Here is a 26,229-nt window from a genome sequence, read left to right on the forward strand (position 1 = left end):
ATTTACACCTCAATATGCCACATGTATTAGGAAGCAAATTTTTGCAACACGGGTTAATGGTTCAAGGTGGACAACAACTAAATCCTATCTATACTTAGCATTCTCCCTTTTCGTATTACCACTGATCTAGAGCAAACCACCATGGCCTTTTTGGACTCCTAAGCATGCCTAAAATCGTGCTAGGCAAAAAGACATTAGTAGAAATCGTTTGGGCAATAGAGTTAGAATTGCATAAAATTTGGTAGGCTGAAGGAAAATGTTCTTTTGAGCAATAGTCTTTCCTATGCCATGATGTACCCTTGATTTTGTCGTTTATAGTAATTTTTGTTTCCTTAATAATTTTTTACTCAAAATACAGAATAAAGTCCCGCTAGTTTTGGGACAACTTTTAAGGTCAATAGTTTATAAAATTTTGCATTTAACTCAATTTTGTCATTTTTGGTAAATTTCGGTATTTTTCCACCTAACCTCATAATTGGTGCTAATTAGGGTTTTAGACATTTCCTAATAGTCTTAGGATTTTACTTTCTTAGTATTTATATGTTTTATAGTCATCAAAGACAAAATAGATTATCATCAAAATTGCATAGTTTTTTTCTCAAACTTTTCTCTAGTAGATTCTAGTTTATCACCTTGTAAATTCAAAGAATCTCTCATGGATTTAAGGTTTACTACTCAAGAACTAACAATTTAGTTTCTGTCCATTAAAGAAAGTATCGTGTGTGCTTTCTTCAAACTTCCACGACATCAATCACCATTTGTGGAATGCCGTGCACATAGCATCTATGAGATGTGATACTGCAGACTCCTAACCAATCTTTACAATATATCCACAGCTCTCACAAAATAACAAAACATTGGTAAGAGAACACTACCCACCAAAAATAATTCTTCGTTGCATGCACATGCTCAGCTAACCAAATAGGGGTTGGTTGTTGTGGTTTGTAATTGTGGAACTGTGGTTTTAGATGCGTACTCTTGCCTTATGAGTTCAACACCTCAATTAAATCTACTCCAGGTTTCGTCACTGTATAGACTACAGAGCATTGTTTTTCTGATGGGAAGTAAGATTTTGGAAGGTGCAAATTAATTGTGAAGACCCAGATTGTTTCAGGCACTCTGAATATTGCATTGATTTAGCTGAGTTTGGCTTAATGGTTGAGGAGGTAAATATAGGAAAATTATTGAATACTCCGGGGGTACCATAAATGCATACTCCCCCGCTCACATGAATTATGTGTCCTACCATGAATTTAATTAGTGAGATTTACAATTATGTAAAAAAGAGGAGTATGTATTTATGATACTCTAAGAGTATTCAATAATTACCCGTAAAAATGATAATGGATAACTTCCTCAAAGTGTCTTTACTTGAAATTAATAGAGCTTGTATTATGTACGTGTACATATGATAACTGTTGTTTACTATTTTGGAAATATTTGAATTTATTTTATGGTATTATTTATTTAGGAAAATTTTTAATTCTAAGTGGGGAATGTGTTTGAAAAATTAACTGAAAAAATTGTCCATGAATGGTTTTTTTTTTTTTTTTGGAAGAAACATTTGAAAGGTGAATTGCAGAATTTTGTCACCAAAAAAAGACAAATTTGGATGTTATTGCACGTGTGAAGCAATACCATTTATCAAGTGAGAGTTATGGCATCTGTAACGATGCACCATATTATAGTGTGAGCATCTATGACAAATATAGACTAACAATTTGATGCTCCTAGAGAACGTAATTCCTTGAATCAAGCTTGATAATCATTAGATTTGACATGATAGATAACAAGAAGAAAGGTGCAGAGTGTTTAGATTTGCAGTGGCATTTGAAGTAGAAATTACAGATTTAGAAGGCTTTGATATCATGTGAAAAAAATGGCAGGATTAATGTTTGTTAATATCGAAACATTAATATACTAGAATACATTGATATTGAAATACTCCAATATTATAGACAACCCAAAACAGCGGTCAAAACGAAATACACAACTTTGATTAGAACCCCGCCTGTCATGGTTATAACTTGAGAACTTAATTTACTCACACATTTTTGTTCAAAATAATAGAATGACCAATTATCTAGTAGAATTTGTAGTTAGACTTTGAAAGTTTCATTTTTTTTTCTTAAACAATTAAAAATGTTTCATTATCTATCTTTAAACTTTTTTTTTTTTTTTTTAAATCCCTTTTTGTTTCATTTCTGTTGAATTTTTTTATCCATTTTTCACTACTAAATTATTGAATAAAATATTTAGAAAGTTAAGAGAAAAAGAATTTCATATAACTTTAGAAACGAAAATAATATTTTAACCTTATAATGACGAAAGAAAATGGACACTTTGTTACATGTATTGTTGTCCTCCCTTATCCTGGCTAAATTTAACTCTTTCAACATAAACATCCATATATATTATTTTATTTATTACACATTATATGACTCTGTGAAGGACAGGCTAATGGTAGAGACACCAGCAAAGCATAATAAATTCAATACCACCCCATCCAGCCAAAAAAACCATGGAACAATGGAATAATACAAGAAAATTAATTAAGACACAAAGCTATTTCTTCAAGGCTTGGTAGCAGCCAAGGTGTTTCCAATGTCAATGACAAATCGGTATCTAACATCATTCTTAGCAAGACGCTCCATTGCGGTGTTCACATAATCCATTGAAACAACCTCAATGTCTGCTGTGATGCCATGTTTTGCTGCAAAGTCAATCATCTCTTGTGTCTCTTTCATTCCTCCAATGCCACTCCCGGCAACCATCTTTCTTCCTGAATTTTTTTTTGCAAATCTTAGTAACTCTCTTAACTAATAATGAAAAATCTAAACAAAATTCTAATTAAGAGTAATCTTAATGAATAGAATTATGGGATAATCTTAAGGATGGGGAAATTAAAACTTCTCTCCACCCTTTCCTCTGAGGCTAAAACTTATAAAACAATAAAGTAAAGAAATAAGAACAAGTAATACTCGTGATATTATAATTAATTTAGACAACTGCTCTCTTTCGACATGATAGTCATTCTACAAGTATGAGTACTTGTGGAGTGTGGGGGGTAAAGGCTGGGATTCAAGTTTCTAAGAATGAGCTTCACACACGTATACACTTAGATTAGGTTAAAGTAAAATTTTTATCTTGTATAAAAAAATAAATAAATGAACAATTCAACATTTATTTAGTTATTTTATTAATTAGCGAAATGATACTAATCACATTTATTATTATCTCGATTTTTACTTCTTCTTTTTTTCTTGTAAAATTGGTAGAAAAAGCCTCTGCATTTTTCAGATGAAAAGGTGCAAAACACAAAAAATGGAAAATTTATCATGGTCTTAAATTCTTAATAAGCAATTACCTGAAATCAACGGAAACACAGGTAACTCAAGTGGCTTGTCTGGTGCACCCACCAAGACAAGCGTTCCATGGGACTTCAATAGACCAAGCAATGGTAAAATGGGGTGCACTGCAGAAACAGTATCAATGATACCATCCATTGTGTTCATGGCAGCCTGCACAAATTTAATATGTATCCATCATCAACACTCAATATCTCAAAGTACAACCATTATGAGCATGAGTTTAAAAGATGGAAAGTATTATAAGCTAAAAATATACCTGAATTTGGTCTGGATCACGGCTAACCAAAAAAGAATCAGCACCAAGATGTACCAAAGCTTCATCCTTCTTGCTAGGTGAGGTACTAATTACAGTCACTTTAGCCCCAAAAGCCTTAGCAAATTTGACAGCTACATGACCAAGCCCACCTAAGCCCACAACCCCAATATGCTTACCAGGTTGGGCTAAACCAAAATGTTTCAAGGGACTATACACTGTGATCCCAGCACAGAGTAGTGGAGCACCAGCATCAAGTGGCATATTTTCTGGGAAATGAACTATGTAGCGCTCATTAGCTACCATAGTGTCTGAATAGCCTCCATAGTTGAATGTTCCGTCATGGTAAATGGAATTGTAAGTGAGTATCATTTTGGGACAGTAATTTTCAAGGTCATTTTCGCAGCTCTCGCAGGAGTGACATGCACCAACCATGCATCCTACACCCACTTTGTCTCCAACTTTAACTTTATTCACCTTGCTCCCTACTTCTGTCACTTCCCCAACAAGTTCGTGCCTTCGACACAAAAATTCCAATGTCAATTTTTACTTGTGAGAATTCCAAATGTAAACTTTATTGTTTCCATTCTCAAAGTTATGTTCATTATAAAACTAATCATATTGAACTATGACATATTACTTTGTTAAGATGTTTACAATTAATGTATATTCTTATTCTTAAAGAAATAATCTTTTTGTATAACATTTAAATTGTTATAATGTGAGTCCTAATTAGCTCGACTAATAAAGTCCCTGGTAGCTAAATAAGAGATTTGAGGTTTAATCTCCACCTGCACCAAAAACTAATTAGTGTCTTACTCTAACAATAAAAAGTTATCATTAGGAACGGACACTATAAATTTAAAACTCTCTCAAAAAAATTTGTTATAATAAATTGAAAAAGAAATATACATATATTCGTCCAACATTATTTATTTTCTAGTCACATTGGCCGATGCATTTTAAAATTGTTTAATCAGAAATATTTTTATTTAGAACTTAGATGCATTAACCATTCCACTTTCATCCATTTCTCTTGAAAATATTATGATTGGAATTTAGTGAACTTTTAATCCAAAAAATCAAAGTATGTGATGCAAGCTTTTAGAAAAAAGTTTGTCGTTATCTTTTATATTTGGAATAATGTAAAGAATTCTTTAAAATTTATGTTATTTTGAGATTTTTTTTATACATAAAAAAATTATATAAATGAAAACTTTTTTTTACATGTGCTCAATGATTAACAAGTCATGTGAATATTATATAAAACACTTTCTTTAACAATTTGATGAAAACTTATTAGAAAAAAAAAGTTTTGATTAAATCAATCCTCAATCATAGAGACGTAATCAAAACAATTGAAAACTACTTAGCATAATAAGCAATGAATAAAACTTGGAGATGAATTGTGAAAGTCTACAACAACAAAAAAAAAAAAAAAACCATATTATACTAAATTTAATACCTAGCATTTCTTTTTATATTGCTTTATATATATCATCGCCATCATAATCACTTGACATATATTTTGAGAGGATTATGACTTAATTTGTTTGGCTATTGTCTATAGATATGTTTATAACATAACTATTAAAAAAACAATTGAAAACTACTTAGCATAATAAGCAATGAATAAAACTTGGAGATGAATTGTGAAAGTTTACAAAAAAAAAAAAAAAAAAAAAAAAAACCATATTATACTAAATTTAATACCTAGCATTTCTTTTATATTGCTTTATATATATCATCGCCATCATAATCACTTGACATATATTTTGAGAGGATTATGACTTAATTTGTTTGGCTATTGTCTATAGATATGTTTATAACATAACTACTAAAAAAAATGAGGAGATTAAGTGTAATTTTCTTTAAAATTACTTACAATAACTATATCTAGATATATTAGTATAAAAAATTTCAAAGAGCTTGGAGATCCCTAGCCGAAAAAAGTTTCCCTCCAAACAAGTTTGCAGAGAAGCCCTTCAAAATTTGCCAATATATTTTTATTAGATGTGAATTTTGAAATTTTATCCATTAGATTGCATGTTTGTATTATATCATCCATGCTAACAAAATTTCAAGAATGTCAAAGATTAAGAAATATGTCATAAATCAAATGTTTAAATTTCTCTTTTTATGATAAAAATTATGCATAAAAAATAAGTTCATTGTTCAAATAGTAAATAACAATCGATTTCGCTATGCATGTGAAGAATATAAAGAACATATAATCCTTTCTTTGCGTTCTACCTAAGCTGCGCAAGAAAGACCCAAAGCCAATCCCAGGGAACAATGAAGTGAGATTTTAAAATTTTAAATTAAAAAAAAATATAACAAGAGTTTGAAGGGTTTTTTTCTAAATTAATTTGGCGAGAAATCTCATTCTTCATGAGTTGCCTGACCTCCAAGGGGTTCTGTTATTGGTTGGTTACATAGTTTAGATGAAAAAAGATGCAATGTTATAAGTCAAAGTCCATGATACCTAATAAGTATGAAAATACTTTTTTTTAATAAAAAATTGGGTCGATCACATCATATCATTTATTTGCTATATTTTATAATAAAGTTGTTTACTGAAATTTCTGATTGCATGTATTGACTATTTTTTTTCCAATCCTTCTCCCCCAAAAAAACAAAACTATCTTTTTTAAATGGAACGTAATTACTACACTGCCCTTGTGCCAAATTACTATCCTTTATTAAAGAATAAACACATTTCGTAATAAATTCATTATAGTTTATTGTTGTTTCAAATCAAAACTTAAATTTTACAAAAGTTTCGATTAAAATAAAAAAAAATTCGATAAAAATATTGAGCTAGACTGCAAGCACAACGTGTTCATGCCAAAAATTATCATTAAAACACAAAATAAAAAATAAAATAAAAAGATAATAGAGTTTCACTTAGAGTAATTATTTTAATATGCTTATAATAAGTCACATGATCTAAGGAGAAAAACAAATGAAATAAAAAGGAGAAGGCATCACTTGTTGCAACCGCAGTATAACTATGAGATTCTGGATATCCAAGGGAATAGTCAATGGATACTCTTGTTTGTCATAAAATTTTTTTTTTTTTAAACTTCTTGATTTTAATATTTCTTTAAAATTTAAGGTTTAATTTGAAATGATCCCAAGATATTGGGGAATTATTTTACTATGTGATCCATTATCAACGTATCCATTTTGGATCTCATAAAAAAAAAATCAATTTTGGATATCTATTTAAAAATAATAATAATAATAATAATTAGTTATACCACCAATTATCTATACACTTAAAAGTTGTAAGTACGGGAAAAGCCCAGAAAAAAAATTTCTTCCAAAGGAACAAACAGAACTAATAAAATTCAAAAATATTAGAAGGAAAACTTTAAAAAAAAATACCCCGGAACAAGAGGGTAGAATGAGAAGCCCCAATCATTCTTGATGCTGTGAAGATCGGAGTGACATATTCCACAATACAGCACCTTAAACCTCACATCCTCATCCCCTGTTTCCCTGTATTAATTTGTCATTTCAACACAATCATCAACTCATCTCATCAAGGCTAGTAGTACACACACTTTCCAAAAATAAGTAAAATCAAGTCACAATTTCTCTCGTTTTCGAGGACTATATGTGTGCAAGTTTGTGTGTGCAATATACACTCCTCTTGATAGTAATACAAAGCGAATATTCATGAACGTTACCTTCTAGAGAAGTTGAAAGGAGAGAGGTAGCCAGATTGGTCTCTAGCAGCCCACCCAAAAGCCTTCACAGGGTGTTCTTCTCCTGGTGTTACCTTTGCCATTTGAGTGAAGAGTAGAGAAATGATGTGTTATTGCTTACAGAGTTGAAGAGCAAAGCTACGATAAATTGGTCTTGACTCTGCTTCTCTTTATACAGCAAGAAACGTAGGTATAGATGGTACCTGAGGTAGTGAGGTTCTCTCTCTGAATTAGTCAAGGAGATAGATATAGAACCTCTTTTTTCCCCTGCTGATGAATAAGATATAAAGCATTTCATTGACGTAATGGATTAGCTAAGGTATATGTAATACCCACAAAAAAAAAAACAAAAAAAAAAGAAAAACAAAAAAGGAGAGAGACTTTAAAGGTGGGGGTATTTAAGTTAATCTCTTTATGGGGTTAATTTTATAATTAATATTATTAAGGGAGTTTTCAAAAAATTAGATTGAAACTCTAACTACATATAAGCTAATCAAGTCAGCGTATAACTATAGACATTTTTGAAGAAGGACTTCTCAGTATATTCACGTAGAGAAAAATTGATGGCACACTTCAGGTAAGAGCCTAAGAAATCTCCTTATTAGTCAAATCTAAACTTTATATGAAATTAGAATTGCAAATTGTTAGAGTATCTACATCAGTCCCTCTAAAATCTTCTAAAATAGAAAAAACTACTAATTTTACACATTTTGAGCAAAAAAACACCCACATCAGTGGGTGTAAAAATATGCAAAATTATACAAATTCATCCACGAGCTACAGTTACCGTGTATATTAACACGGTTATTGTAGCTCGTTTATCCTTTTTTTTTATTAATTTCCGTTTGCTCCTTTTTTTTCTCTCTCTTCTTCGTGCTCAACAAACCCAGTTAATTGCTCATCTTCTTCTTTTTCCTGAGATGCACACAAACACACTCACACACAAACACACAGACAAATCATCACAGAGATACACTTGCCCAAAAAAAAAAAAAAAAACAAAGATACACAAACACAAATAGTGGATCGGAGCTCATGGCTGGTGGATCGTGGATCGGAGCTCGAAGCTCATGGATCGCGGATCGGAGCTCGGAGCTGGTGGATCGTGGATCGGAGCTCGGATTGGAGCTGGTGGATCGGAGTGGATCAAAGCTCGGATCGGAGCTGGTGGATCGGAGCTCGGAGCTCGGAGCTAGTGGATCGTGGATCGGAGCTCGAAGCTCGGAGCTAGTGGATCGTGGATCGGAGCTCGGAGCTGGTGGATCATGGATCGGAGCTCGGATCGAAGCTGGTGGATCGGAGCGGATCAGAGCTAGGGAGAGTTAATCGAGAGAGAGAGAGAGAGAGAGAGAGAGAGAGAGAGAGAGTTGATCTGAAATGGGTAGAGAGAGAGAGAGAGAGAGAGCAATAGAGAAACAAATCAGAAATGGGAAAGAAGAGAGAAAGCGCACGTATATATGTCGGGTGGTTAAGAGAAATAATAAAAAATGTGAGGAAATTGATTATTTAATTAAAAAATGTGGTAGAATAGATGAACTGATGTGAGTGTTTTGTAAAAGTGGATGTGTAAAATATAAAAAGTAGGTTTTTTGTGTAAAAATGAATGTGTAAAATAGAGGAACTGATGTGGTTGCTCTTAGGCATGGTTGATCCGGTTTCTGTACAAGTTTCTCTTTAAGAAGTTGTACTTAAGTGTTGGATTGGTTGAATAGGAAAAATCAACTAGTGTAGGCTTGAAGTTTGACAAGCAATCAATGTAACAAAAACAAACAAACAAACAAACAAAAAAAGGAAAGGAACATTCGTATAAAACGAGAAAATACACCATGCATCGAATGCATGTATACCTCCTCTTTTAGAAGAATTTGAGGTGGTGTTCTTTTACAATTGACTTTTGACCCTATATGGCTACATGTATTCTATAGGCTTTACTCCTAGAGAACTATTAGTGGCAAAAGGTAAAGGGAATATATATATATATATATATATATATATATATATATATATATATATATATATATATATATTTATTTTTTTTGATGGTTACAATATATGGATAGGACCTCTGTGATGCTATTTTGTCCTTTATGAGGAGAGTTATAATAGGAAATTATTGGATATTTTAACAGTTTCTCTTCTGGCTATGTACTGTTATAAGTTTTCTTAACTTATTTGATTATAGAGTAAATTGTATTTGAAAAAATATATATATTTTAGGAGATATCTAAAGATTTTAGAGGAAGTGTTGGGGAGAAGTTCTTTTATGGTGAGCTAGTTGAGGTAAGTAACTTTATCCTAATTGGTTTTATTTTGCTTATACTACTATATTGTAACTACTAAATATTGTTTATAATTGTTACATTTTTTAAAGTACTACTGATTTAAAGTAAAGACTAAAGAATTATCACAAATATATTTGATTACTAAATATATGATTTTATATATATACACACACATATATGTATGTATGTATTTGAATAAAATATATTTTTGTTTGAACTCTGATTTGATCTATATGATTTTGGACTATATGACTATGTCTTGACTTTGATACCCAGCCAATAGAGGTTATTCATTGATACCGAAACTAGTTCTATCTTGGGCATCATAAGCCTTTCGTGTTTCTCGACCCAGCTAATAGGGGATATACATTAGTGCATAACTAGTTTCTTCTGAATCTGATGCCTAGTCATAGAGATAAAGCATAACCATAGTCATAAATATATAAGATTGTTAAGAATGTGAATATGTTTGAATTTATGAATTATTTTAAGTCTATGAAACTTCTTTAGTTTTTTTTTTTTTTTTAAAACCCATAGTATATTATAACTTTAAAACATGTGAAATATTTTGATCTCTTAAATTTATATTATTTTGTCAATCTATATACTTGTTTCAACTAGTTTGGTATTTGGTATATGGGTTATAATTAGCTCAATTGGTAAAATCTTTTATTGTTGAATAAGAGATTTGGGGTTCAATCACCGCTTATACCAAAAATTGATTGGTGTCTTGGTCTGATAATAAAGAACTATCATCAAGAGCGGATGTCATAGGTCAAAACTCTCTCTTAAAAAAAAAAAATTTGGTATTAAATTGTCAACTCACCCCCCCCCCCTTTCTCCTCCATTTTCAAATTATGAAGAATAGAAAGTTTTGGGACTTTTGCTGAAAATGTATGCTTGAATGGAGATTAGGAGTTTTGAAAATAAGATTGTTAAGTTTTAGATCCCTATAAAAACTAAATTTTTATCCTAATTAATTAACCAGGTGAATATTTAGGTTTATTATTCAGATCTAGGTTAAAATAATAACAATCATATCATGTAAAGTAGCGGAAAAATAAATAACAAAACGATATGATGACCTAGGAAAACCAAACTGGTAAAAAACCTAAGAAGGATTTAACCTAGCTATCTTCAAGGTAAAAGGCAAATCTACTATAAAAGAATTGAAGTTTATACAATAGAACTTAGACCACTAACATTCTATTGCTACTTTGAGTAGAAAACTTACTACCACGATCCCATAATAGCTCTGAATCCACGGACTACTTCTTTCCTTAATTTACAGCAACCACAAGTTCTCCTACTTGTGAATCTTGATCTTCTTGAATGTTTTTTATACAGCAATTGAAACGATTACCAAGTTCTTAACATAAATCTTGATCTTGATAACCCTAAGTGTGTATGAAAGTAAACACCTCTAGATCTCACAAGAGATTCAACACACAACACAAATAAAAAGACTCTAGAGAGTTTTTGGATATAAAACCCTAGATCTACAAAAGAGGCACAAGATGCACTATAATCTCTCTCTCAAAAGCCTCTTAAAAACGTGTTTTGGGTTTTCTTTATATACTAGAAGAAGTAGATCTGAAACCCTAATCCTTTTTGGGCTTGAACTGTTGTTGGGCCAAACTCAAAATTTTGCAGACCATATTTCAATCGGTCGAGCCTGTCTTTCGATCGATCGAACCAGGCAGATTTCGAATTCTTCTTTCTGCAGCTTGTATGTTCTTAAATCTTGACTTCTATCACCTTGAGCATTGTCTAATAGTACCTATAGACTCTAGGATGTATATCTAGAAAAGTTTGTATTCACGATTTGTCAATTGTTCTAAACTTTTAAAACCTAACAAAGATGATCTTGATATAATTAGTATATCATTTGTTTAGCGGTCATGAGGTTTGGATTGTCGTTTCTATTGGTACTTTGGAGATCTTTTAACAACTGCATTATCAAGGATGATTGTGGATTTATTAATAAATTTTTCTTTAAGGATAATTTTTAGTTGCTAAGAAAGTCTTGCACATTTGTAGGGTGAAAACTTTATAAGAATGCAGCCGATGTCATGTGTCTATCTGTATTGTTAGGTTTGGGGCTTGACGGTATATGTGTAAATTAATTATAGCAAGCGGAAGAACGTTAAAAGACATTCTCAATATTATACCATATCTTTGTGGAAGTACAAATTGATTGTCAATATTTATATTATGACAACATCTTGGGCAGGCATCATTGCATGCCAAAAAAGAATCACGGAGCCAAGAATTTGTCAACCGAGGGATGTATTAAAAATCTGATACCTATATTGTTTTTTCATTATGTTATATTATATTCATATTAGTATAATCTATACTATGTATAAGAGAATTCTCCTCTTTGGACTAGACTTTTTTCTGGTTCAGAAATATTCTTAGAGGCCTAGACCCTAGCTTTAATAGAGACAAAACTTTAGAATAAATTGGTAAAAATATATCTCTAACACCACATAAAATGCCTACAAATGAGGACATTCTCTTACTAATTCATGTCTTCAAAACAAACTTATCCAAAATTAAAATTAAGAAAAAAAAAAAAACAAACAAACTTCTCAGTCCACTTTGATATTTCCCTCAAGACCACGTTCCAATTTCTTTTTTTTTAACTTTAACAAGACTCATCGGATTCTTTTATTTAATTTTTCTGTTTTTTTTTTTTTTTTGAATTTCTAGTTTCCTTGATTCCTAGTCTTAAGTACCAAAAAAAAAAAAAAAAGCATCATTGCACATGCAAAGCTCGTGTAATGAGACTAGTAATATATAAAACAATACTTTGTTAGGGTGAAGAGCCCCTAGATTACTCGGTAACTGTTCTAGGTGGAGTCAATTATTTGTAGGAGTTTTATCAACAATAAGAGTTGTTGTAATTTTCCTTTGTCATTAAAAAAAAAGTATTATAAAGTGTATAAACACAATTCAAAATATAAATTAAGTATTTTATAGCTTAATGCATAGTGCATTCTACAATATATATATATATATATATGTGTGTATTAAAGTTTAACAAACTTAAGCGGAGATTTTTTTTAAAAAAATATATTGGAATATCTAACTTAAATTTAATCAGCTATCATTTTTATTTTATTTTATAAGCAACTATCATTTTTATTATCCCTTAAAAATTTTGAGAAAAAGCTAATAGTATAGTGACATTTTCTATTTGGAATTAGTTTATAAGCTCGGCTTTTAGTTTTTATGTACAACTTATCAAAATTTCAAGGTATATTTGGTAATTATTTTTTTACTAATCTTTTGTTTTCAAAAGCTATTTTCTATTTTCTACAAGAAAAAAATTATTTGGTTACTCAAAATAAATAGAAAACGAAAACAATAAATCAAATGCGCTTAATGAGGTCTAGGCTTCAAATCCTAGCTGAAAAAAAAAAAAAAAAAAAAAAAAACCATAAGCACAAGAACAAAGTTTGGGATGTGCAGGCAAACCCCAAACTCACAACACTCTCTCTGCCTCCTAGACATAGCAAAACGGGCAGGTCGGGTCGGTTCAATCGGGTTGCGAATAAAAATGGGTCATTTTAAGCAGATTAAAAATAATTTCGGGTCAATCGGGTTGCGGGTCGGGTCAAGTTGACCTATATTTTCTCATGAATTTTTTTTTATTTTTTTATTTTTATAAAGAAAACAACATGTATTTTCCATTTGGAAAGTCATGCAACAAATTACTTGATGTAAAATGCATTAATTTGAATTCACCACTTATATCAAGAATGAACTCAGTTAAACTTATTAATACTTATTCAATAACTACCAAAGGCCTTGTAGTTGAATTGACATCTCCCCATGCACAAAGTGCTTAGGGTCTAGAGGAGAAAGGGTTCGAGCAGCGGAGTTAGCAGCATGTTGTAATTATCTCTAAAAAAACACTTATTCAATAACTTTAAAATTCTACAAATCCTAACATTGCTATCTAAAAAAAAATAACACAAAGATAAGTAAAATAAATGCATAAGTTTTACTTCTACACAACATCAACATCCCAAAATATAAAACAAAATTACAAATGACTTATTGGATAACTCATTTGACAAAGAATAAAAATATATAAGAAATTTAAAATCTTAAAAATTAATTTTATAATCTATTATCAATTGTGGTTGGCACTCTACTTCAATTTGAGATATACATTAAAATTTGACTGTTTACTTATTTATACATGGTCTCTTTTATGAATATCATATCATTGTTAAGCAACACACACTCTAGGAAATATCATAATTTATTTTGAAAAGTCATTTATTTTGGACATAAATTGTTAAAAAATAGGTCTAAACATTCATAATTTATGATAATTTGATACTTTGGCTTTATTATTTTCACACTTATGAATGTTTCTCACATGTCTACAATTTTAAATTTATGTTTCTAACTCTACTGTAACTTGATTATCTTGGCATATACTTTGCTATTTGATATCTAAAAATCTTTACTCATTACAGAATACTCAACCATTCATCTTTCAATTAATTTGCATGCAGTTATGTAAATGTCTCAGTTGTTTCCTTAAAACTCACAACAAGCAATTAAACCAATATTGTCTTAATTTTATTTTTTTTACCAAAAAAAAAAAGTTTTAAAAAATGGTATGGGTTCGAGTAGGGTCGCGTGTCGGGTTGGGTTGACCCACAAAAAACACGGGTCGGGTCACAGGTCAATCCGTTTTTGCTACGGGTAAAAAAAAAATTTTTAAAAAAAAAGCGAGTTCGGGTCGAGTCAGAAAATTCTGACCTGTTTTGTCATGTCTACTCCCTCCTCCACTTCCTCTTGTCATGCATGAAATCATCCTTGCCAGTTACCGCACTGCCATTGTTGAAAGAACCATCAGTGTGTATTCTTACTCTTCTTCCCTTTCTTCTTCGCCTCTGTATTCTTCTTGTTCTTGTTTTGTTCACCGTCAACTGAATTGAGGGCTTTACAAATCTCCACCAGCTCAAGTCACGTGGCCTATTTTTGGCCTTAAATCTTCACTTTTTTACTTTGTAAAATATCTAAATAAACACAGATCTATATATTTGTATACTATTATTATTATTTTTTTTATTCTGCATAATATTATTGTTTTGGTTATTATTGTTAACTAAGCATTGTACATAATAATATTAAAAATAAAATAATAATAATAATAATTATTATTATTATTATTAGTAAATAGGTATTGATAGGAGAAAATGAGAAATACTTACTCTTGTTTTGAACTAATCAAATGTGTTTTTAATTTTGGAAACACAATAAAACTATTTTTCGTTTTCATTCTCAAAAACAAGATTTTAAAAGAAAAATACAAAAATAATTACCAAACATAATCTCAGTTTTTCCTATATTTTCTCACTTTTTCTCATTTTTTAAAGATACAAGTAATATTTTAACACACTTTCAACAACAAAAAACTTTATGTGGGACCCGCGGCCATATCTAAATGGAGGTACATTTATCTTGCAAGGGAAGACATTGTCAATAAGGAAAGAGTTCACATTAGGTCCGGTCTTTTTTCTTTTTTTATTTATTTATTTGGAATACTGCTTCATTAGACTAAAAGAGAAAAAACAATTACAAGCCAGATGCATCAAAGGCAATAACAGTTTCTAAGAAATTAGGGGTTTCCTCAACCCATACCTCATAACTAGAAACAAATTTAGCATGCTGTGCCAATAGGTGAGTAGGCTTGTTACTTGCCCTTTTTACATGTGAAAAAGCAAAATTGCAAAAAAATTGAAGATGGAAAGTGGAAACGAATGCCTTGAAGAACATTAGCCACAGCAAGCGGTACCCCTGTGCTCCTAGCCAAGAAGTTGCAGACTTGCAATGAGTCCCCCTCAAATGTAATGTCCTGAACACCTAAGTCCCTTGCAAACAGTACAGTAGCCTCCATTGCCTTTGCTTCGACTTCCAGAGGACCAAGTGGAGCATGAAAATTCTGGCTCAGAGCTCTAACCACTCGGCCCTTGTCATCCCGAATTAGCACTCCCATACCAATGGTAGAAAGAGCATTGAAGACAGCTCCATCTACATTTGTTTTGTAAGCACTTGACATAGGAGGAATCCATAGAGTAGGTAAAGGGTTTGTTGCTGGAATATGACTGTCCTGGAGAGCTTTGTACTCTTCAACGATTCAAGTAGCTTCTAAGACCAGATTGGGCACTGTTTTTGGTACCTCACCATGCCTCACCCCATTTCTGTCATTCCATAAATTCCAAGAAATTGCCATGAAGTGTGTAAGGTTAACATCTATTGGGCCCAAATCCTTACTCACCTTCCATAACATATCTACAAAAGAACAATCCCTTTCCATCACCAAACCGCAGGCAACCCAAACTGAGGAAGACTTGTCACAATGAAGCAGAATATGACTAGTTGTCTTATTGCATTTTCCACATTGCTCACAAGTATCAGAACTAAGCACCTGTCTTCGACACAAGTTGGATTTTGTAGGGATTATGTTCTGACAAGCTCTCCAGACAAAGTTCTTTATTTTGTTTGGCACTTTAGCACTCCAAATGGCTTTCCAAAGTTGTTTTTGTCCACTAGCACCTGAGGTTCCTACTTGCCCTGTACTTGTTGCAACCATAGCAATCCAATAGGCATTCTTCACTGTGAAAATGCCATTTGGTGTAGCTGCCCAAACCAGCTTGTCTCGAGGTAGACAAATACTTAGTGGAATGCTTAGTATATTTTCAGCCTCAAAGTTAATAAACAACTCTCTTTCCAGATCAACTCTCCAGGTGTCGTGTTCTACCTCAATGAGGATATCAATTGTTGCATCAATTGGCAGTAAGGTCCTTGGTGAAATAACCCAATAAGTGGATGGAATAGGGATCCACTTATCCTTCCAAATCCGAATACTCTTTCCATCACCAACTTGCCACTGCATCCCATGATTAATAATAGGTTGTGCAGCTAAAATACTACGTCAAACATAGGAAGGGTGTCTACCTATTTGTGCATTAACAAAGTCTGTGTTGGGGAAGTATTTGCTCTTAAACACTTTGTAAAAGAGTAAGTTGGATTCTTGTTGCAGCCTTCAACCTTGCTTTGCTAGAAGGGCAAGCTTGAAAGCTCTTAGGTCTCTAAAACTCATCCCACCATTCGCCTTTGGAGTAAACAGCTTTTCCCATTTCATCTAGGCCATTTTACGCTCATCATTTTTTTGCCCCCACCAAAAATTACTCACCATACTATTCAACTCATCACACAAGGACTTTGGAAGAAGGAAACAACTCATAGTGTGAGTTGGGATAGCTTGAACAACAGCCTTTATTAAAACTTCTTTACCGGCCATGGACAAAAACTTTTCTTTCTAACCAGACAACTTATGTGCTACTCTTTCCTTTGGTTGTTGGAAGGTATTTCTTTTATTTCGGCCCACCAAGGATGGTAAACCCAGGTACTTCTCATGTTGGCGGATAAAGTTAGCTCCAAACCTTTGCTCGACATATTCTTAAGTTTCCTTAGGTGTGTTGGGGCTGAAGAAGAGAGAAGTTTTTTGCCCATTCACCTGCTGTCCTATTGCTCTTTCATACACCTTTAGAAGTCTTTGTATTTCTTCACAATCAGCCTTTGTAACATTACAAAAAAGTAAGCTATCGTCCGCAAAGAAGAGGTGAGTGATGTGGGGACTACGTTTGCAAACCTAAAGGCCTCGAAGAGTGCCAACATCTAAAGCTCTATGTATTAAGGCTGAGAGACTTTCTGCACACAAAAGAAACAAGTAGGGAGAAAGGGGATCCCTTGATGTAAACCCCTAGATGGGACAATACGCCCTTGAGGAACACCATTAATGCGAATAGAGTAAGCTTTGCTCATGTCAAGTTTTAAAGCCAAAGACCCCATTTTTCCACTTTTCTTTTGGCTAGTAGTATTCATAACCTCAAAAGCAACAAGCACATTGTCTATAATTAGACGTTTAGATAGGAAAGCACTTTAATTTTCAGTGATAAGATACAGTATAAGAGTCTTAAGCCTATTAGCAAGAACCTTAGAGGCCAGTTTATAGACAACATTAGATAAAATAATGGGTCTATATTCTAAGACCTTTGGGGCTCTTTACCTTGGGAATAAGAACAATATGTGTTTCATGAAAATTAGGTGGTGCAATACCAGTACTTAAAAAATCAAGAACACATTTTACTACACTATCACCAACAATAGTCCAAAAATGCTGATAAAAGAGAGGGGGCATACCATCTAGTCCCGGGGATTTTAGAGGATACATCTGATCAAGGGCCTTTTTAACCTCTGCAGCAGTAAAACCTCTGGTGAGCATGTGATTCATCTATGCAGTCACACTCGATTGTATAGCATCTAGAAATTGTTAACAAATTACAAGTTGGGATGTGGTAAAAAGTTTCTGGTAATATCCTGTGATAATATCAGCCACCTTTTCTTCATTTTCATGCCATGTATCTGACTCATCCATGATACCCATAATATTGTTTCATTGCTTACGATTCGAGGCCTTCTCATGAAAAAATCTAGTATTTTTATCACCCTCTTTTAACCAAGAGTTACAAGACCTTTGCTTCCACATTCTCTCTTCCAAATCCAATAGTCGATTAACCTCCACCCTCTGCTAACAGACTTACGAAGTGTTTGACATCCCCACTGATCTTGCCTCCAAGGCTTGAAGTAAGTCTTGTGCTTTTACTGGTTGTTTCCCAATATGGCCGAACTCCTTCATATTCCACTTAGACAGAGCCTCTCTACATCTCTCCATGCAACAAGTAAATTTATCTCCCACACCCATCATCTCTCCTTCTGTCCAAACTTCCTTTACAATATCACCACACTTTCCATCCTTAAGCCACATGGACTCAAATCTGAACATCTTTTTTGGTTTTTTGCGTTGTACCTTCTGATTGAACCTCAACATCAAACAACAATGATTAGATGCCGAGGATGCCAAGTGATAAAGTCTAGTGCTTGGAAACAAATTAATCCACTCTCTTTTTGCAAAGCTGCGATCAATTCTTTCCCTAATCCAACCCAAGTCATTTCGAAACATACTTCATGTAAACCAAGAACCCATATAGCCAATGTCCTTCAATCCGCAAGAATTGACACAGCACTGAAAGCCATCAATCTGTCAGGATGGCCTAACCAACCCACCTTGCTTCTCGGTAACATTGAGGACCTCGTTGAAGTCTCCCACACACAACCAAGGGAGATTACTTGTTGCAGCAAGTTGGGATAAGTGTGCCCATGACTCTGACCTTCCACAAGTATCAGGATTTCCATAGAATCCTATCAAGCGCCACTACCCCGTAGAACCACTAGAATCAATGACCGCATCAATATGCTAGTGTGAGAAAGTCTGTACCTCCACTTTAATCTCGGGCTTCCAAAGCAAAGCGAGACCACCACTCTTCCGCTTACTTGGTACTACCATGCCCTAAGCCAATCTTAGCAAATTCTTTATATTGGACATTCGTTTCATGGCTTTTTGAGGAAGTTTGGTTTCCATAAGAAAAACCAAATTGGGAGCTTTAGCATGCACTATCTTCTTTAGTGCTTTAACTGTACGGGGTTCCCAAACCCCGACAGTTCCAACTCAAAGTATTCATTGCTCCCGTCGGGGTTGCTTAACAACCTCCGCTGATCCAAATTGATCCTCAAAGACTTTCCCCAAGGACATTGCATCATCTAGCTTCAGCTTTTTCCCAGGCACTATATCTACGATGTTAGAATTCACAAAGTCACACAATTTCCTTTTTGGATCTTCAATTTGATCTCTCATCACCTCTTAATGGGAAACAATTGTTTTTTCTAGTTTTCTCCCAATCCCCTTAGATTCCTTACGAACACTCTTGCCTTTGGCTGAACTACACAGCTTATTCTGTGGCACTTGAACACCCTTCCCTGGTGGGCTTGAAATCTTTCGAACGACATCACCCGGGCCCAACACAAATGCTGAAGTGGCCTTACTTTCCCCAATTAAAGGCTTAACCTAGTAGGACATATGTGATTGGATGTTAGGAACATATGTCAACATTTTATGTATTGGATAATCTTTTGACAAAATGCACTTTACTTGTAATTGGGTAGATCTAGGATGTGTTTAATACTTCAAGGAATAAGAGTTCAAGTCTAAGTATTGAAGCCATGCAAGTTTGTCCAAGAATCAAGTAATGAAGTACTGAATTTTAAAGCTTGACAACAAGTATCTATCGAGGTTTAAAAGCTGTTGAAGCCCGTGGCTCAACAGCTAGCTCGATAGATGGCTATCTATTGAGGTTTATGAAACTCAGTTTTTCTGGACTATTTTTCATCCAATCCGTGAGTATGTGTTTGAGCTTTCTTTTCTCACAACCCTAAACATATATAAGGATTATTTTAAGGGTCGTATCAGGTTACACAGCCAAGAGCACAATTGCACAAGAATATAATTCCTCAAGTGTAACCGGAAACCTAGTTTGCCCTAGTTCTTGAGAAACTGCTGTGTTTGTATACCATAGAGTTTTGTGACCAAGCAATTTCACGATCTTCATGTGTTGAAGAACAGAAAAACTTTGCAACCAACATCCTTCTCAAGTTGGTGATCAAGTCGTGTACTGGGATCTGCGCATCTTTTGGTTAGTCACGTATTGGAAGCCGTGCAATACAAGGAAAGATTGTCACTACAAAACAAGTCCAATTGGGAATTAAGGTAAGGGTTCAACTGTAGGTTAGTATAAGGTATTGGGATTCCTTTACTTGTAACCACTTGTTTTGATAATAGTGGATTCTCGGGATGGTGACCTTAAAATCACCCGGTAGGGTTTTTGCCGTGTAGGTTTTCCCCATTCGTAAACAAATCACCATGTCAAATTTAATTTCCGCTACATTTAGTTATTTGGTGAATTGTTTGTGCTGCCACGCTCATTGCATGTGACTGAACCTAATTAATTCACTTAACTAATTAATTGGCTAATTCATCATAAGGGGTCAATACATTTTTAGCCTATTAAGTGGTATTAGAACAGGTACACTCTGATTAGGGTTCAATCTTTGCTGTGAGATCCATTGACCCTTGTTTGTCATGGATAGAGGACAGTCACTTATTGTACCTCATTTATTTGATGGAACTAACTATGTATACTAGAAAGTACACATGAGAGCTTTCTTGCAGTCCTTAGATGAGAAGGTGTGACAAGCTGTAAAGATAGGCTGGGACAAGCCGAAGGAAGCACCGGCCGATTGGGATGATGCAAAGATCGGCTAACTTCAACAGCAGAGCATTGAATTCCTTATTCAGTGCGGTCACAAATGAGGAGTTCAAGAAGATCTCCTTCATAGAAACTGTAAAGGAGGCGTGGACCATTCTGCAAACAACCTATGAAGGAACCAAGGCTGTCAAAGACTCGAAACTTTAGAGGCTCACTACTAGCTTCAAAGAAATCAAGATGGAGAAGGATGAGTCATTTGATGAGTTCTATGCCAGGCTCAAGGACATAGTGAACTCAGCATTTAATCTTGGGGAAACTATTTTAGAACCCAAGATTGTGAGAAAAATGCTCAGATCTCTACCCAAGAGATTTCATGCCAAAATCATGGCTATTGAGGAATCAAAGGATATTGATAAAATTCCTTTGACAGAGCTTGTTGGAAATCTGCGAACCTATGAGTTAGGTTTATTTAGGCTCCGAAAGTCAAGCAAGAGCAAGAGCATGGCACTGAAGGCCAAGAGCAATGGCACTGATGAGTCTTCTGATGATGAAGATTCTAAAATGAAGTCCTACATCACCTGGCAGTTCAAGAAGCTCATGAAGAATGCCAATGTAAAGGGCTTCAACAAGGACCGTAAGCAATCAAGTTCTTCACAGTCTAAGAGCCAAGAAAAAGGGAAGAAGGATGCTAGAGATGGCGGTCAGTACACTTGCTACTACCTTGAGTGACACCAAACTTGAGGATGATTCCGAAAATGAGGATGATGGAATTCTAAATGCCTTCACCGCCACTATCAATCCCACTGAAGGGATTGTAAAAGATGTGGAAGAAGAAGAAAACTTAGTGGAGTCAAAATTTGAAAAGATGGATGAGTAAGGTGACATCCACACAGCCTATGCAAAGTTGTACAAGGTCTTGAAAAAACATGAGAAGCTGTATAGGTTGGCCAACAAAAAGCTTAGTGATGTGGAGCTTGAACGAGAAAAACCCTCCACAAAGTTTGATGAAGCCAATCAGACTATTGGAGCACTAAGGTTTGAAAACAATTTCTTGGCTGAGAGAACCAAGAAACTTGAGGTAGAACTGTTCCAAGTGACAGCTCAGTTGGAGAGGACCTCAAGTGCAAAGCTTGATGAGATGCTTAGCATCTACCTCCGATTGAACCAGTTTAGGGTATGATTTTTCTTCTTCTAATATTACTTCTTCTAGTAATACTGTTTTTGTTTCTACTACTAACAATATTGATTTTGATAATAATGATGCTAAAAATGTGATAGCTAGTAAGAACATAGACAAGGATAAATCTATCTTACGAGCACCCCCTAAGCTTGCTAAGAAGGAAATCAAAAACCCTAGGGCTAAGAAGAGTAATGTTCAAAAGTCCAAAGAGAAGAAGCAGCATCTCTGTCATCACTGTGGTGCAGCTGGACATACTTGACCAAATTGCTATAAGTGGTTAGCCACTCAACAAAGTAATAGCATGATTTCGTCGGGAAACCAGAATCAGCTTTCATCCTCTCTTTCTCCCCTTGGAAATCTCCTCAAGGCCCTCATGTTCCTTTCGAACTTCAACGGTTTCAATTCTTTTCCCTCACTGCCGATTCAAGGCTTTGCTCAAAGGAAAGGTTCTTCCAATGTGTGGAAGGAAAAGGACTCTAAGTGATTTAGTCACTTTTTCTCTCTCCCTATTTTTGTTATGTTTGCATTACTTGTGTGTTTTGTTTTTTTATTTGAGACAGTCTAGTTTTTATGCATTGCTTTATTTGGCTTGTTTTTGTTTGGTTGCATTTTAGTTTTTTTTTTTCCATTCATAAAAATAAATAAAAAATGAAAAATCAGAAAAATACAAAAAAAAAAAGTGTGTGTTTATGTACATTGGTACTTGTGTACCTTGAATAGCCAATGAAACAAAGTATTCCAAACTTTGTATCTCTTGTAGCTTAGATGAGCATCTCTATGCACAACTAAGCAAGTGAGCTTTGTGGCTTTTTGTTTGTGATGAGTAAGATTAAGTAATCTCTTGTACTTAACACTCGTATCACTCTTTTTGACGGGAATGACTAAAAACTCCTAAGAGAAAGGCATAAATAACCATCTCACCACGGTTGCCCGCCAATCATGAAGTGACATCTGTAAGCAAAAGTGCAATGTCAAAAAGCTTAACATAATTGGGTATTTCTTTTCTCTCTTTTGTATGTCCATGCATGATATGCTTAATAAAAGAAAAATATGCAAAGAAACAATAAAAGCAAAAAGATCAAAATGCTTTATATATGATTGCAAGCGTGTATTCTAGGAGATGTGGGAGTTATAGGATGTAACTTGAAGGTGATAGTCCCCATCAAATAGTTATGATCTTGTGTGAGTTAAATTGATTTACACATATCTCAAATCGTCATAACATAAAGACACTTATGCAATCTTGTGATGTTTTCACACACAACACGCAATATTCTTTGCTACTTTTGATACATGTGCAGGTACAATGTGATTTGGCCATCACAAGGTTTACATGTACTAATGTATGCTCACTAAACTGTCTTAACTTGTTTTTGAAATATAAAATTGGTTAGACTTGTTTAGTGTGTGTGTGTGTGTGTGTGTGTGTGTGTGTGTTTTGGATCTAAATGCATGACATTTTTCTTCATTGAGAGATGATCTTGAGAGCTTAAAATATTTTTTGGATCTTTAATTGAGTAGCATGCTTGATTGCATTCATATCTGTGTTTTTCTCTTCTTTGAAAAACTGTTCTTAAGGAATCTCGATAGCTCCTCGATAGCTCTTGACAAATAGGCTATCTATCAAGACTCTTCAGCTTTTCTTTATCGCAATCTCGATAGCTCTCGATAGCTATCTAGATCAATCGAGAAACTTTCTGTCTCTTCAATAACTTCTCGATAGCTACCTCAATCCATCGAGCTTCTTTGTTGACAAACCTCTTGCTTGATCCTCGATAGTTGGTTCAACAGCTGAAAAGCGCCTTTTTAAGGCTCGATAGCTCTCGATCGATCGAGCTTATGAGGATTCTATATAAAGAGCCATCGTGATTTCAAATCTCACTCCCTCGATCTCTCTCGACAAACTTCAAGCTTTTCACCTCCCAAACTTACTTTTCTCTCTCTAAACCTTCACTCCATGTGTTTTTTAGCCTATTCTTGCCTCTAATCACTTGGTATGATCTCACTATCTCTCATTCTTCATGCATTTCATGCATTTTGATCTAGGTTTTAAGTTGTTTGAAAACTTTTGGGGTTTTTCAAAATTGATGAAGGCTTTATGCAATTTTTGGGATAGGTGTTGCTTAAATAAGTTTAAAACCTAATGCATTGCATCACACTCGCATTATAACAATGTTTCATGCGTTTAGATGTGTGTTTACTTTGCTGTTATGCTGTGTGCTAGTAGGTTTGGATTGGGCTAAGCCCATGATGTATTTATTTTGTGCATGTCACATGTTCATGCATTCTCATGGATACGTACCTTCAATTCTATATATTTCTATATATTTTTATATACGTGTTGCTTAGTACTCTTTTCTCTCTCTCTCTCTCTCTCTCTCTCTCTCTCTCTCTCTCTCTCTCTCTCTTTCCCTTACGTTAGTTGCATCATGGCACCTAAGCGTAAATCTGTTTCGTCTCAGAACCCTCTTCGTTCTGGGCCATCTTCATCTTCTTCTCTTTCTGACCCAACTCCTTTTCACGTACAGTTCCATGATGAGAAGGCCAAATCGGACTTCTTTGAGAACTTTTCACGACGAAGTATTCATTCGGAATGCCAAGTCATTCTGTTCGATTTATCTGACACTGACCTACCCACTGTCATTCACAGTAGGGGTTGGGAGTCTCTTTGTGGAATTCCTGTCACATGTCCTTCCATGATCACACAGGAGTTTTACTCCAATATGCACAGATTTGACACCTCTATACCCTAGTTTGTCACTCATGTTCGGGGTATACGCATGGTAGTTACTCCGGGTATTGTTTCTGAGGTACTACACGTTCCTAGGGTAGAGTTTTCGGACTATCTTGGTTGTGAGCATCTAAGGACTGTGTCAAAGATGAACTCTCGTCTCATTTCTGTTAGACACCTTCTTTTTAGGGTGATCGTCAGTTCACCCATTGCACGACCTTTGCTAAAGGTCTGAGGTTTCTTAAGATGGTTATGACCTTTTTTCTCCATCCTCTTTCTCACTATAGCACTATCACAGAGCCTCGTGCTCGCTTTTTGCTTTCCCTCATTGAGGACCTTACCATAGATTTCCTTACTCACTTCATTCTATGCCTTATAGATGTCTATAAGGATACGGCGACTCGTGATAAGCTCATTTTCCCTTCAGCTATCACGCGGCTCCTTCGCCATTTCTCTGTCTCTTATCCTGAGTCTCCCCACTTCTCTTACATGTGTGCCATTATTGCCGCTTCTGTTAAGTGGAGTTTTGCACAGCTTTACTCGAGGTAGACTCAGACCAAGACGACTGCTCCTCCAGCTTCTACTGCTCTGTCCACCTTTGCTCCTTCGTCTTCAGCGGGTGGAATGACTCTTGAGGCCATCATGACACACTTAGTGATGAGTTGTCTCAAGTGAACACCTGTGTGGGTCGTATTGCACGACGACAGGCTGTGATGAGTGGTTTCACGGTTGCTTCTTCTCCATCTCCACCAGCGTCCGAGGATGAGAGTGACGATGGCTCCAGCAGTGATGAGGATAAGGATGTTGGCTCGCCTAGTGATGATGAGATGTTTACTTGATGTACTTACCCTTTTGTCACCTGTGACAAAAAGGGAAGTAGTTTTGAGATAAGAGTAGTCATACTCAAAGGGGGACGGTTAGTTAGGAGATAGGGGGAGTGTTCTTGAGTGTTCATAAAGGATGTAGTGAGGATTTTGATGTATCTTTTTCTTCTTTCTAGTTTAGATACATTGATCTTGTACATGGGTCTTGTGACCATTTTGACATACATTGTACTCATATTTGTTTTATATATTTTGATGTATGTTCTTTCACCTATCTCTACATGTATTGTTTCTTTTCTCTCTTTATACACATGTGTTCTTATTTATTGTATGCAAACTTTTATTTGTGTTTCACACAAAGATGCCTTGATGAGTTTTGTTTAAGTGTTTCAGAAATACAGGTTGTCAAATTCTTCCTTGCCATAAACTCTCTTCTTGCAAAAATTTTCAAGAGTTTACGTTAGGATAGATTTTATTGTACTTAACAAGTGAGTATGAGTTGAGTGATTTATGACTTCTCTCATATGTTTATTTGTTTATTTTAGTTTTGTCACAGATTGCCAAATGGGGAGATTGTTAGGACATATGTGATTGGATGTTAGGAACATATGTCAACATTTTATGTGTTGGCTAATCCTTTGACAAAATGCACTTTACTTGTAATTGGATAGATCTAGGAT

The 26,229-nt window shown here is 34.4% G+C and overlaps 1 protein-coding gene across 1 annotated transcript; it reads right to left on the minus strand.

The window, feature by feature from the left end:
- Positions 1–2,374: 2,374 nt before the first annotated feature.
- On the minus strand, positions 2,375–7,596 carry LOC142623225 (putative mannitol dehydrogenase). The gene is made up of 5 exons (XM_075796621.1): positions 7,320–7,596; positions 7,015–7,128; positions 3,628–4,141; positions 3,368–3,521; positions 2,375–2,782 (listed from the first exon to the last, which is right to left on the minus strand). Exons 1-5 carry the CDS (start codon positions 7,418–7,420, stop codon positions 2,574–2,576), a joined length of 1,092 nt encoding a protein of 363 aa, XP_075652736.1. The 5' UTR covers positions 7,421–7,596; the 3' UTR covers positions 2,375–2,573.
- Between the last annotated feature and the right edge of the window lie 18,633 nt (positions 7,597–26,229).

Source organism: Castanea sativa, chromosome 2, assembly GCF_040712315.1.
Source record: "Castanea sativa cultivar Marrone di Chiusa Pesio chromosome 2, ASM4071231v1".
Taxonomy (NCBI): domain Eukaryota; kingdom Viridiplantae; phylum Streptophyta; class Magnoliopsida; order Fagales; family Fagaceae; genus Castanea; species Castanea sativa.

Excerpts from the sequence above, each read along its gene's own strand:
- LOC142623225 (XM_075796621.1), bottom strand. The coding sequence starts at position 7,420 with ATGGCAAAGGTAACACCAGGAGAAGAACACCCTGTGAAGGCTTTTGGG. Across the intron at positions 4,142-7,014 it reads TTCTACCCTCTTGTTCCGGG|GCACGAACTTGTTGGGGAAG; the intron begins GTATTTTTTTTT and ends TTTGTGTCGAAG. Across the intron at positions 2,783-3,367 it reads TGTGTTTCCGTTGATTTCAG|GAAGAAAGATGGTTGCCGGG; the intron begins GTAATTGCTTAT and ends AAAAAAATTCAG.